This window comes from Fusarium tjaetaba (assembly GCF_013396195.1).
Source record: "Fusarium tjaetaba strain NRRL 66243 chromosome Unknown NRRL66243_c0000384, whole genome shotgun sequence".
Taxonomy (NCBI): domain Eukaryota; kingdom Fungi; phylum Ascomycota; class Sordariomycetes; order Hypocreales; family Nectriaceae; genus Fusarium; species Fusarium tjaetaba.
In genome coordinates this window covers 19258-31922 of record NW_023501580.1, presented here as the reverse complement: position 1 = coordinate 31922, position 12665 = coordinate 19258, and the positions used below count along the sequence as shown (strand labels likewise).

The window sequence follows — 12665 nt, the reverse complement described above, 5'->3', positions numbered from 1 at the left end:
AGTTCAAACTCGAGAAACACTCTACACTCTTGTGCTGAGGTGGTGGCCTCGCCCAGCTGGCGTCGCTGACCCCATCACCAGCAATTATCCTCGAGGCTCTGACAGTGTCGCCAGCAATGCTGACACCGATCTCGAGGAACAGGACCACATGGACACTGATCCTAAGGACCAAGGCCTTGAGGGAACCTAACTTAAGGACCAACATCCCGCCGACACCGATACTGATAACCTCGATCTTACAGATATCGATATTCTAAGTTCTGTGTGTCGCTTAGTGGCCTCGCGCTATTGCGAGATGATTTTAGGTGTTCCATTCTTACTTCGCAAGTATATACCATGCCTTTTCAGGGGTTAGGAATGTAAATATCTTCTGCACCGTAAGTCGACTGTGGCATAAAGTCATATAATCACTAACCATAATACAGAAGCTCGTCTCTCACGTTCATGTACATGTTGAAGACCATGACACTTCTTCTGCATGCCTCAGCGAGGTCAGATCCTTTTCTGAAACTATAATTATACATCGATATGACATTCGAGTGAAGCCGACTAGAATCATGAGAGTCGGTCGAGATCACGAGTCTAGTGGACAGCGACGCGGACCGGCTGTGTGTAGATTCAATCAGGTACTGCAACAACAAGTCACGGCGGATTTCAATAGCCTCCTCAAATCCGTGGAATCGGATATGATGTGCCATGACGATGCTATGCTTGCTTTGCAAGCCGAGTTCTGGTGAAGACACCCATGCACTGTTAAACGAATTTCCTCCAGTATTTCCGCATACACAACCTCTACGTTCAGTCTTTTGTGTAAAGAAAGTATATGATCACCATTCCGATCTTACAGGTCCTATAGAGATTCCATTGACATCATGGACTCGCCAACACTGGTGACGAAATCACTACCTCTGTTCAAACGCAAGACTAAGAAGAAAGGACAAAATAGCACGAGCTGTTTGCTGGCCCTGAACTGAATGGCCGCGCAACTATTTCGGCCACGTCAAATGCGACGAGCCTGAGCAAGATCACGAATGCTGAATTCCTTGTCACTGCAGCACTTCGAAGATTGCAAGATCGGCCTCCCCTCTATTGTCCCCTCTCTTCTTCTAAACTTGTGCCCATCGACGATAAGATCGCGCATATCATCTTTTCAGACATCTCTAAGCAACAAAACTCAAGACGCCCAACGTGAGTTCCTACTACACCCACTGGCTAGACAAGAACCACATGAAGAGGACGATCACATTGTCCGAGATATATATAGCGCCACTACCCTCCACATTTCACGATTGCTGTTCGCCCGTGCCAAATTCTACGATCTTGCTGATGCTCTCACACACCTGGCTACTGGTAAAGAGACTGTAGCTACTGTACTTCTGTCCCCTCAGGATTGACAACAACAGAGCATGTTGATGCTAGAATGCAACACATGCTTAGTGAGTTTTCAGTGCCTCCTCAAGCCACTAAGACTCGTGAAGAGAGGATGAGTGTTGTTTGCAAGCAGGGCTCCGTTATCAAGCAGCCCTGGGCAATTTCGATGAGCAGTCTCTGTTCAAGATACTTGAGCAGGACCTATTAACGCAAAACGGAGACCAGACTAGGAGCAAGAGAGCGAACGAGCTCTTGATACATTATTCCCTATTATTATTATATTATACACTCCATGCTAGGCTTGACGCATTTTCCCAGCACAATAAATGTAAATTGGAGATCTTCCATTACGATGGACGGTTACATCCGGATGATAGAAATGCCACTATCATCAACTTCAATGCCTGTCCTCGTCCTCGCAGCCTTCTTGCGAGTCGAGGAGCTGGAGGTCAAGGTCTAAATCTACAAAGTGCTAATGTGCTTATTCGGAGTGAACCTTGGTGGAAAGTGTCCTGGGAAGACTAGGCTGAAGGAAGGATATACCGGTATGGCCAGCTGAAGACGACATATGTCTTCAACGGTTTCTGTGAGAATTCAACTGTAGACGAATTTCCCACCAAGAATTAGTAATGACTGGTATCACCTTCACAGACCACCAATCGTCATATGAAAGTCCAGTTATCGCACAATTCCAAGTTGGGAAGCAAAACGCATGGTTCTCTCCCGTTTGACTTCTGTGTATCTTCGATTGTAGCCTAGAATATGGACTATATGCCCAACTATTCATCGCTATCATTCGAGACGAGGAGAACTTTCTAAGACATGATCATCCGGGTCGCGTGGGAGATGCGTGAACTGACGCAAGAACAGTTGCTGGGGCCATCACAGACAAGGGCATCCATATGCTAGCGGTCCTGAGCAGCAGTCACGATCAATTCTTCATAAGTTTGCCAGTTATACTCAAGTCTTCGATGCATACTATAATAGCGTAGTCACTCAAAAGGACTATTCCATGCAGGAACTTAATGACTGCTGGAATGGAAGCAGTGCAAATGTTCAGCTAGACTACCTGAGCTTTTCAACGGCGATATCTACACTAAATGCTGAGCAGGGTGACCTCAGCCCTCAAGCCCATCGACTAAGTCAAGCGTCTTCCAAGCCACTTTGTTCAGCACCAACGATATCCTATCAAAACACTCTGAACATCAGGTCGGAGATTCCCTTCCCTCTCTCATCACTTCAGCAAAGAAGAGAGCATGCCTCCCTACAGCCTACTCATCATTGACACAGAGCTCTCTGTAGCCACCCGTCAACCATGGGAAGTCGCAGTGATTGAGTATTTATCCGGAAATACTCGACTGAACGCACTCCTGGAATTGGACTGGTATATGCCAAAATTATAATATATACAGACTTCAATCATCATAAGCTCTCTCTCCTCAAGTCTTGGTAGACTCCAATACGAGCGAACATGCAACAAGAAACTAGACGGCAGCACATTTATATTAAAACCCCTCAAAAAATGGCCATGGAGGACAATGTCGAGCGCACTGTGGTCCAGAAATCGATGGTACAAGTATCAAAGGAGGCCGGTTTGGCTGAATGGTTGACATACGAGCTACTAGAAGTTCGCCTTTGCGAGTATATGAGGGCCTCGTGGCATCAGCCTTTCAATCGATATGCCTGGATTGTGAGAGAGAATATGCTGGTTTCGTCATGGCATATAACAGTGACCATATCGTCATCTTGGGTTACGTATTTTCCATGATTGCTATCGTCTGGCCTTCCCTCCCTCGAAGAAGACAACAACAACAACAACAATGTGTCTTGCAAAATTAACTGAAAGAACCTGGAACTCCATCCCTGGAGGCGCCAATGACGGTCTCAAAGAGGGCGAGACTCGTCTTGAGATAGTTGAGAATGAGAGAGGACGTTTCGTCAAGTGGACCACAGGTCCTGTCTTGTTCCCCGCCGAATACTTTGCGGACAAAATGAACACAGACGTTGAGTAGCTCTGGGCTGCCAATGGACCCATCATAATCAGAATATATACACCTGGCACAGTCAAAGATTTCTTTACAATATATGGCTGCATTACCGCACCACAGCCACTTCCCCATCCCTCTGTCCCCTGATCTGTGTATCACAGTCCTCGACTCCGATTTTTACGCACATATTATATATCATATCAAACAGACTCAACACCTGAGCCGATCTGAAAGTGAGTTTTCGGACAGCGACTCTGACCCTTGTTGTTCTCAAGAGGCATTCGTCCGGTGGATGGAGGTCCGTAAGGCCGAGATCGGGGATCCCGCGTCGGTCGAACAGATCTGGACAACTTGGAAAATGGTCCGGGATATGCTTTCTCGTGTTCGTGGCGCTGTCAGTATCCAGGAGGATAATGACTTGAGCGTTGCTGAGGGGGTTGAGCAGCTCAACAGCCACAGCAATCGCCAAAACTTCTCGCATCCTCACGATGGTCGACGCCGAGAAGCCGAGAGTGGACGGTATGTTCTATATTTCCCTTGACTGCTGGTACATGATATCTATGTGATGGTGTTGCTAACCTGCCTGCCTTACCTCAGCTGCCAACATCCGCGAGACCATCAGCTTTAAGCCGACTCCCCGAAATGGCAGACAGATACTCCTTGTCGAGGCCAAGAGTGGTAGGAGAGGCTATATTCCCCAGGCTGAGTTGCAGTTATCCTCGCATGGCCAGGCGCTTATCCCTGCCTTCTGAGATAGCTTCGCTACGCCCAAGCAACCCATACCCTCTCCAAGCGAACCAGGCTCAACGGCATCTATATCAACGCTGAAATGGCTGATCCGAATGGCCATGATGCTGCAGCTTACCGATTTGCGTAACCCCTCTGTAATTAACCATGTTGGAAGTCTCGCAATCCTCCCCAGCCAGAACACCGACGAAGCGCACGGATACATGGTAATCCGTGGAGACCTCCTGATCTAAGAAACTTCGCATATAACCGTAAGTCATTACTAGATGCCACTAGGGGTTGCTGATATGTCAGCTAACAAATTGCCAGGCCACCAGAATGATTACGGAAGTGCTGTCATCGAGTAAGAAATGACAAGGATACTACAAGCATAGAAGCAATATATCGCAAATAAGGCACAATAACTGCTTCCTGCTAGGGTACTGAAGCATATTGTGGAGCGAGGTCCATGTGTCATCGTTGCCTCTTTACTCAGCTCAGTTTTGACCCAAACATCAAACGACATACGCAAAAGTTACTTTCAACCTTGGCAACTTTCAAATACCTACCTACAGTACATAAGAACACTATATCCTCATCTCTCTATATTCTTTTCTTCTATAATTTTATTGTTGACAGTGGGTATCTGAGATACAGAAGTACTTCAGGACGTAAGTGTAATCGTCGTTATATTTGTTGTAATTTGAGCCCTAATACCATGATTATAGGACCTTCTTACAAATATTCTCACTACTGGTGAACAGGTATCACCAGTCCAACTATACTATCTCCTGAATTGCTTATACTGGGTCCCACGTCGACACCCTCCACGACGACGATGACCAGGACATCCAAATCAACGTCGATGAACTCTGAGAACACCATCTACGCTACTCCTACCGTCAGACGCACTCTCCGAGACGGCAAATCCACGAAACCTTGCCGTGAACCGGCTTAATCAGTTTCGGTTGGCTGGGACAAATATAATCCCATGTATATATGGACCACCTGACTGCCTATAAGGAAAGCTTTGTAGCATCAACATGTTTCACCTCATAAATCCAGAGAAATTACGGAGGAGATTCTTCCTTTCTATTCCCGGTTCACGATCTACAGAGGTAAAGGGACTAGTTCCCAAGCTCGGAGCGGGCATCGGGCCCTCCTGCGAACCTCAGTCTATTCGCCCAGGTCATGGCAATTGTGCCCATCTCCCAAAGTCCTTTGCAAAATCCTCCATGGAGTTCATGAAAGCCCGCGACCACTTGCGCCCTGAAGGAATGCTGGAGGCTATCAGAGGTGTCTCAATTCCAGGGAGATTGCCGCACTTCACCGAATAACAAAAGAGAATCCCGGCTGGGATGCCGTGACAGTTCTAATAACAGATCTGCACACACCCACGCTATCGACTTTATTTAGGCACTCCTTGAACAATATGCAGGTCATCGATGTTATGCCTAATATGGAAGGGCGACCAAGAGAATGACTAGCTATTCTCAGGAGCTGGATATACCACATCACAGCCGAAAATATATATGTATAGATTGGAGACGAAAGGGCAGTTATTCCAAAGCCCAGAGTCAGGAACCGAGATCATCTTCTTCCCGTCGCACAAAATCCTCAGATCGTTTTTGTGATAAAGTCCGAACACCGCTTTCTACAGCATATATATCCTATACCACAACCTGCGAGAAGTCATATCGACAAGTTTCTCTGAGACAACGAGATCAACGATTTCATCAGAAGCCAGGAGGAGACTGAAGTTGTCTCCAAGTTTCGGCGTGCAAACCCAGACAAAGAAGCAGAGTTGATAAAGCTCAGTCGTCAGCAGTATGTTCTGGAGCATCTGCTATCATCGCTTCGACATCCAGACACACCACGGACTCCTCTTCAGTATATAAATTGCCCATGAAATTTTTACTATCGAATGTCAGGCTTTTGGAAAACCTCCAATAGGGTCGGTTTCTACTCCTCTCAACCTTTCCCTCAAGACTCAAATTGGATAGGAGGAGGAGGTATAGCCTTGTCGTCTATAGCAAGCAACGACAGAATGGATCAACTCTGAGCTACGCCAAAGATCCACGAGTTTGGTGTGTGGTCACACTATGAAGCATCAAAAGCTGATTGGAAAGCAAAGTTTCGTTCTATAATATATATATAGTCAGCATAGTCTAGGCGTTGACCACGACTTCGACTCGAGAAACCCACATCTGGCAGTACATCAAGCGCTATTCGAAATAGAGAAGCTCTAGCAAAGCATCTACGCCAACGGTCCAAGAACCTAGAGCACATGTCTGTAACAGACATCATCGATGCCAGATACTTTCTCAATCTCTTCTATACCTATATTTGAGATGAAGACGTGAAAACATCAATACGATGGCCCTATCTTTAGACGCTGACAACACTCACACTCTCCCTCTTGACCATTTCAGACATGTAAAAGATGGCGAGGGAGCTTATGTGACGGGCAGGTCATGTGGTTCCAATGCATTCGCAATTGCAAAGTGCCAACCACAGACCCGAACGACCTTTGAACTTGGAGGATGGCCCCAGCATCGCAATTAGTCCTCACCAGCTTGGAAGTATAATCGCTACGCTCCGCAACAGGGGAAAATATACCCACAAGGCATGGGAGACATGCTGGAGCAAGTTAGAGCAACTCCAACTAACAAGCTGATGTTAACGGCACCAGCTGAACTGCCACGTAGTATCGCGGCGTCTAAGGCTTTCACCTTCGTCATTGGCCCTGACGAGACCGAGTATACGATCCATTCTGCCCCTATCGCTCAAAAGTCATCTGTCTTGAATATCCTCGTCAACAGACAATTCGAGGACACCTTAGGATAACACATCAAATGGACCTCGACGAAACCATCTTCCGGTATTCGAGGACATAACAAAGAGACGAACTCCATAACATGAACGAGACATGGCGCGCAATCCCATAACTTACTGAGTCCTGCCATCCCTTTTGTTTTTCCTCAATGCCGAACATAGCAGACGCATAAGATATTTAAACACAGACAAGAGATGCATATCCAAAAGTAAACCCATTTTGCCGCCCAAAGGAGTAACTCCAAGCCCAACGCTGTCAGTCACAAGTCAATCATTGATGAAGCCGCGAAACTCATCATGGCTAAAACCGCCGGGCTTAGGGAGCCTCTTAACAACATTGAGCTCTCAATATACAATCCTTTAGCATATAGTGTATTCTCAAACACGGATTTCTATATAAACAAGGAATTGAGTTGGACATCTTGAGTGTCAACAAACCTCAAGCAAACTCGAGGTTGAGCCCACAGAAAGGCCATTTTCCACCGGGTAGAGAGGTCTTACTTGACTGGAGAGCCCAAGACTCCCTGAAGCCAGGAAGACCGAGCCCCTGCGTAATCAACAGGAGGCTATGGGCGCTGCTATCTATCGTTCCCACAGTCGCATGGCTTGTCGCAGAGAAGCAGCTCTATAACGACGCACAAGTCCGAATGTCTAAGAAATAACCTGATACTAGCATACTTCGGGCGCGACACTGGAAGAAAGAGATGAATAACATGGTCTCTGAATTGGACAGCTCCGAGGAACTCCAAGGTATAACAATCTGCGACCAGAGTTAGCAGAGCCATTTACAAGCGCTTGCCTCTGTGGAGAGAAGTTATGGTTGACTATCCTGGAGACGTGTAATGAAGACTTTGAGCGTATGGCTGAGCGTCTCGTTGGCCTGCCTAAGGATACTAAGGTCTACAGCCAGTTCGTTCGACATCTGAGCCTCGTTATCACACCTGACTTGCTAGATCGCTATAGCATCCCCTATGAGATCAATGTACAGCGCGCAGGTGACTTGAACTTAGGGTTAGGGGCGCATTTGAACAACAGTAGATCATCAGCTTTTGTCGCACCGTTGATATCACCGGACTGGCAAGGCCAATTGCACTCCTTTTAGAGAAACTGGTAAAGCTGCAGTCTAAGTCATTCCTACAGGACAGTTTAAAACCGCGAAGGAGGTTTCGAGGCGGCGATGGGTATCAAGAACAAGGCCTACAAGGGCCTGGACTTTACGGTGTACCCCATCACTGAGAAGAATATCGTAACTGGGCACTGCGCGGTGAGTAAAAATTGAAAATGACGTTTGGAACACTCGAACTAACCATAATTAGGTCGCTTGGGAAAAGCTCGTGGGCAACGGGTTCAAGCTACATGTAACATTTATTCGCAGCTATAAGACGTCGATATCACGTCCTTGTTCAATATACAGTCCCTGTTTGTCAACCTAGGCACCGAAATGGAGGCCAAGACCCAGAAGCCACAAAGGCAGGAGATATTATTATTTTCCATCTATGAAAGATCTTATTATACCACTCATCACTCTTTCCAATCCTGTCAAAGAGTTGTCCCTTTGAGTCTCTCATAAACCGACATACCATCCACTCCTAGGATGAAAACCTCGCGAAGAAGCAATATTCTTTTTCATATGCGGCGGAATCACATATGTACAGTACACACTTCCCCTAGCATCAACTCGCAGTCAATATTTTCAGCCGTCAAGGGCGAATGGCCCGAGGATCTGGAAACAGCAGACCGCCAGCGCAACTAAACGGCCAAATAACATCCAGCACAATTTCTTACATCTTCCAAATACTTGTGTATGGCCACAGACTAGCCATTTTCACATCTCGTCTCTGTAGCTAACAATTCACGGCAGATTTCAAAAAGCTCGGATGAAGAGCGGGCGGAAAGAGAGTGTGTGACAAGAGTCTCAGGAGTCCCTTGCATATATCGTTGGGGCTCAGATTTAAGGTCAATTGATGGAAGGAGAGGATGGCATGTAAACAAGACGAGTTCACTGATGTTTCATGATTGGACTGGCCAGAACAGAGGAGAAGAGGAGAATAGCGAGGATGAGTTGGCACAATTTAGGTATATGAAACTGAGGGTACTTTAATGGCTAATTAGGTGCTTCAGTACTGTCAATATATTCATCATCCCCTTTACAATGTCATTATCTTGGTGATTCTCAGTTTTAATGTTGTAGAGTCTGGGAAGCATCAGTCGGTCTTGCTTTTGTTACCCTGAAGACTTTGCACTTACTCCTTCGCTTTTCGATACGCATATCTAGGTACTTTGTTCTTACACCTCCTGAGGTTTTAGATAATACAACAGTTTCCATTGAGTTCTCAAGCCTTATCATCGCAATATTCATCTCCATTTGCTATCGACATCCCTTCGTCGTGGCGCATCGACGTTTCCAACACCTGCTCCCGCAGCACGCAATAATCATGATGTACCCCACGGGGCAGTAGTCTCTGCCAAAGCATACAAGCATGCACCCCCTGGAGCAGTAGCCTACAAGATGATGCCCCAAGTCTTAAGGATGCTGCCGGAACCATGCAGTGAGAAAGTATTCGGGTTCTATCTCCTAGATCATGTTGAGTATATCTATATGGAGTATAGAAGTTATTGTTTGACGTACGATGATAAAGGCTTCCCAAGGAAGACAAAGCTCGGCATGCTCCAAGTCTCTGTACCAGACAACGGACAAGCCATTCCGTTCGAAATCATGTCCGCCAAGCACCCCGGTTTCCAGAAACAACAGCTCCTACAAGGAGTGCAGTTCATTTTCTATTCACCTTCGTCACTGTTACGATTCACGAACATCTTAATTTCAACCCTTTTTTTATAGCACCTTTTGCCCGTCGTGTCATGGGCTCATATCAAGCTGGTCATTTTCGACCCCACGTGTCTTCCTCAAGCACCGGAGCCGATGGCTTGGGAAAAGATTGGCGTTGGCCAAGACCCCCTGCTTCTTGGACTTTGGCCTATAAGCATTATGAGAATTGGATGAAAGCTGTGAGGTGGTTTTGCAAGCTCCCGCTAGTAGCCCTAGTCACTCTACACTTTCGCTATCCTTATCGGAATTTCGACAATCTTGAATCTCTTTCGAGAACACTCCGAATAACCGATAATCTGGGATTGTTGCCTATCGAGTTTGCAGGGAAAAACTAGGAGCAGGTTCCTGAGCCGGAATTCCATAGGGCCATGGCCATACGTGCCATCACCCGTTGCAGCATGAACGCCAAAAATGAGAGGATGAAACAGGACTTCAGGATCAAATCTGATTTCCAATCACATGGGTTGTGTTATTCGACATTGCAGTTGGACGAGAATAAGACTGAGTGGGAGGATGTCCTCAGAGGTCATCCACATGAGTCCCTATGCAGTGCACTACAGGCAAACATACAAGAGATGCTTGTACGCATAGCAGTATGAGATTGGGTTGGAAGACGGCATCGCATCGCCATTCAAAATTCTGTTTCTTCATTGATATTGACAAGAGGTTCACCGTGCAATAGCTTCTTCAACAAATATTTTGATTCATTGATACAAGTTCACCACTGGCATACTACCTTGATGGCTCGGAAGGAATACGCAGTAAATAGATGCCAGAATGGCTTAGAACGTCAACAAAAAGAAGCCCAAAAAGCTTGAGTCATATCGAATGGATTTGTGAACTGGATGAGATGGCCGTCAACCTAGACATGCTCCAGTTGGAGGATTACTTATACAAACGCTATCAAGACATCTCTGATCCAATGCCTCTTCAACTCAGGTATCTAGCTTTCTCCTCTTGAACCTTCCCCTCGCCTCAATTTTACCTTCAACAGGCACCGCCCTCCATGCTGTGAATAAGAATCCATCTGCACCTCCACGGCCCATCATGAAAGGATGTGTCCTCCCGGGAAGAACCTGCCATCGTCGTGCCCTGCTAGTCTGGATAGTCACACCGAGCAGAAGCGTAGGGTTAATGGGGAACTCTTCACTGCCCTCCCAGCGCTCAAGCTCTTCAGCTGTTTTGCTTTCGACCTCTGGCGGAGGCGATGATACCCACGCGGCTCGACGCGCCACACTAAAGCAATCCGCCAGTTGCGTCAGGGGCTCGATGGTGGGAGAGTAAATGGCGATGGGGGCGCCTCCCGCTAGCAAAGGTACTGTGCTGCGCACAATGGAGATGGGATCCATGGTGCTTGCGACTGCGAGACCTGAGAATCCTCCGGCGCGTGTTGTGTCGACCACATGCCGAATACGCGCCCACCTTCTTCTCTTGCGGTGGTAGTTCCCTCTACGATTCGTCTTCCATGTCGCAATTTCCTCTGGTGTCGCCTCGGGTGGCTTGTTGTTGTATGCGTCGTCTTCATCGGGTGACAGGAGCTGCAGCCACGAAATATCCATGAGGTTGGTGTCGAGGGGGTGGTAGGGCGGAGAGGGGTTGGCGTTTGCGGCGTCGTAGTTGAAGTATCGTAGAAGGGCGAGGTTGGGCTGGGTCTGGCCGTGGATCAGGGTGAGGGTGTTTCTGTTGACGTAGGGGACGTTGAAGTCGCTTCGCTTAGATCGCTTCTTGTCCTGCTTTTGTTCGGGGTCCGTTGCTTCTGTTGTCTGGGGCTGGTCTTGGTCCATCTCGTCTGTAGGGGCATTGTTGTTTTCTGTGACTTCTGTTGCAGCGGGATCTTCCGTGTTCTCCTCGAGCTTGGGATGCAGGATGTCCATCCTCTCAGCCAAAGATGCCACCAGCAAGCCACCCGTATCATCTACCACCAACCACCTCCCACCCTGTGAAGCACCAGCATCCTCAGTAGCAGCACCTCCATAGTGGACATCAGCCCAGCAACCGACCAGCGCCATCATCTCCTGTCTCATCTCGAGAATCTTGGAAGCATCGCGGTCCTCCAGCAACCACTGCGCTAGCATCGGTACGTCAAGAGGCAACACCGTAAACCGTCGAATATACTTTTTCGTCTTGAGGAGCTTGTACTTGGCCAGAGAGTACGCCGTCTTTTGGTCAATTGCCGTATGCGACAGCAGCAGCTTGGCGATCAGCTCCTTGCCCGCCGATGCGCCCTTGCGCTTGAGCTCCTCGATCTCTTCCGGCTTGAGAGTCTGTCGGGCCGAGTCGTCGATGATCTCGCGATTCGATCGGATGAGCACCTTTCCGCTCTCGTCGACGAGAGTAAGCTCCTCGCCATCTGCAGCCGCAACTACATCGTCTCCCTCTGCTGGTTCTGTCGCTTCGGCGCTGGTGTCGGCCAAGTCGTCGGCATTGAGCTCCTTAGCGGGCACGACACGCAGGCGCGCAAACGTCTCTCCCTCGCGCTTGTCTTGGACCTCGTATGTGAAGTGGTACGGACGGTTGATAATCAGGTTTGTTGGGAATGAGCCATACTTGCCCAGCGAGATTGTCCTGTCGCAAAAGTTAGAGCAAGGGAGTGGGAAAATGACGATTGGCTTACGTATTTGGTACGACCTGTAGTACGCGATATGTCTCGTTGGGGAGCCGTAGGGCTACCCACGAATTGGGCTGTACTGTCTCCTTGTCCATTGCGTTTGTTGGAGCGAGTAACTATGATTTGCGATTCTTGGGAAGAAGAAAAAACTAAGGTAAGCCAGCCTCACCGAGGTGAGCCCCGCCACGGCCCCCACACTCCGATCTTCACCGAGATCGCGGCAGCAAGGACCTCGTCTAAGTAATAAAAATGGTAAGTTCAGTATATCTTTGAGCCTTTAAACCAGTTCCTGAGACCCATTCTCACGATA

General features: G+C 47.8%; 3 protein-coding genes across 3 annotated transcripts; 2 read left to right on the top strand and 1 right to left on the bottom strand.

Annotated features, from left to right (window-relative positions):
- Positions 1–3191: 3191 nt before the first annotated feature.
- On the top strand, positions 3192–4339 carry FTJAE_13065 (uncharacterized protein; the record flags this gene model as incomplete). Its single annotated transcript, XM_037346169.1, has 3 exons — positions 3192–3379; positions 3480–3878; positions 4117–4339. The coding sequence occupies 3 exons, from the start codon at positions 3192–3194 to the stop codon at positions 4337–4339; spliced, it is 810 nt and encodes a 269-aa protein (XP_037199864.1).
- Positions 4340–8097: 3758 nt separating this feature from the next.
- Positions 8098–8673, top strand: FTJAE_13064 (uncharacterized protein; the record flags this gene model as incomplete). Its single annotated transcript, XM_037346168.1, has 3 exons — positions 8098–8184; positions 8237–8304; positions 8592–8673. 3 exons carry the CDS (start codon positions 8098–8100, stop codon positions 8671–8673), a joined length of 237 nt encoding a protein of 78 aa, XP_037199863.1.
- A 2009-nt stretch (positions 8674–10682) lies between these two features.
- FTJAE_13063 (tRNA (adenine-N(1)-)-methyltransferase non-catalytic subunit) lies at positions 10683–12450 on the bottom strand (the record flags this gene model as incomplete). The annotated part of the gene is made up of 2 exons (XM_037346167.1): positions 10683–12312; positions 12362–12450. The coding sequence occupies 2 exons, from the start codon at positions 12448–12450 to the stop codon at positions 10683–10685; spliced, it is 1719 nt and encodes a 572-aa protein (XP_037199862.1).
- Positions 12451–12665: the final 215 nt, after the last annotated feature.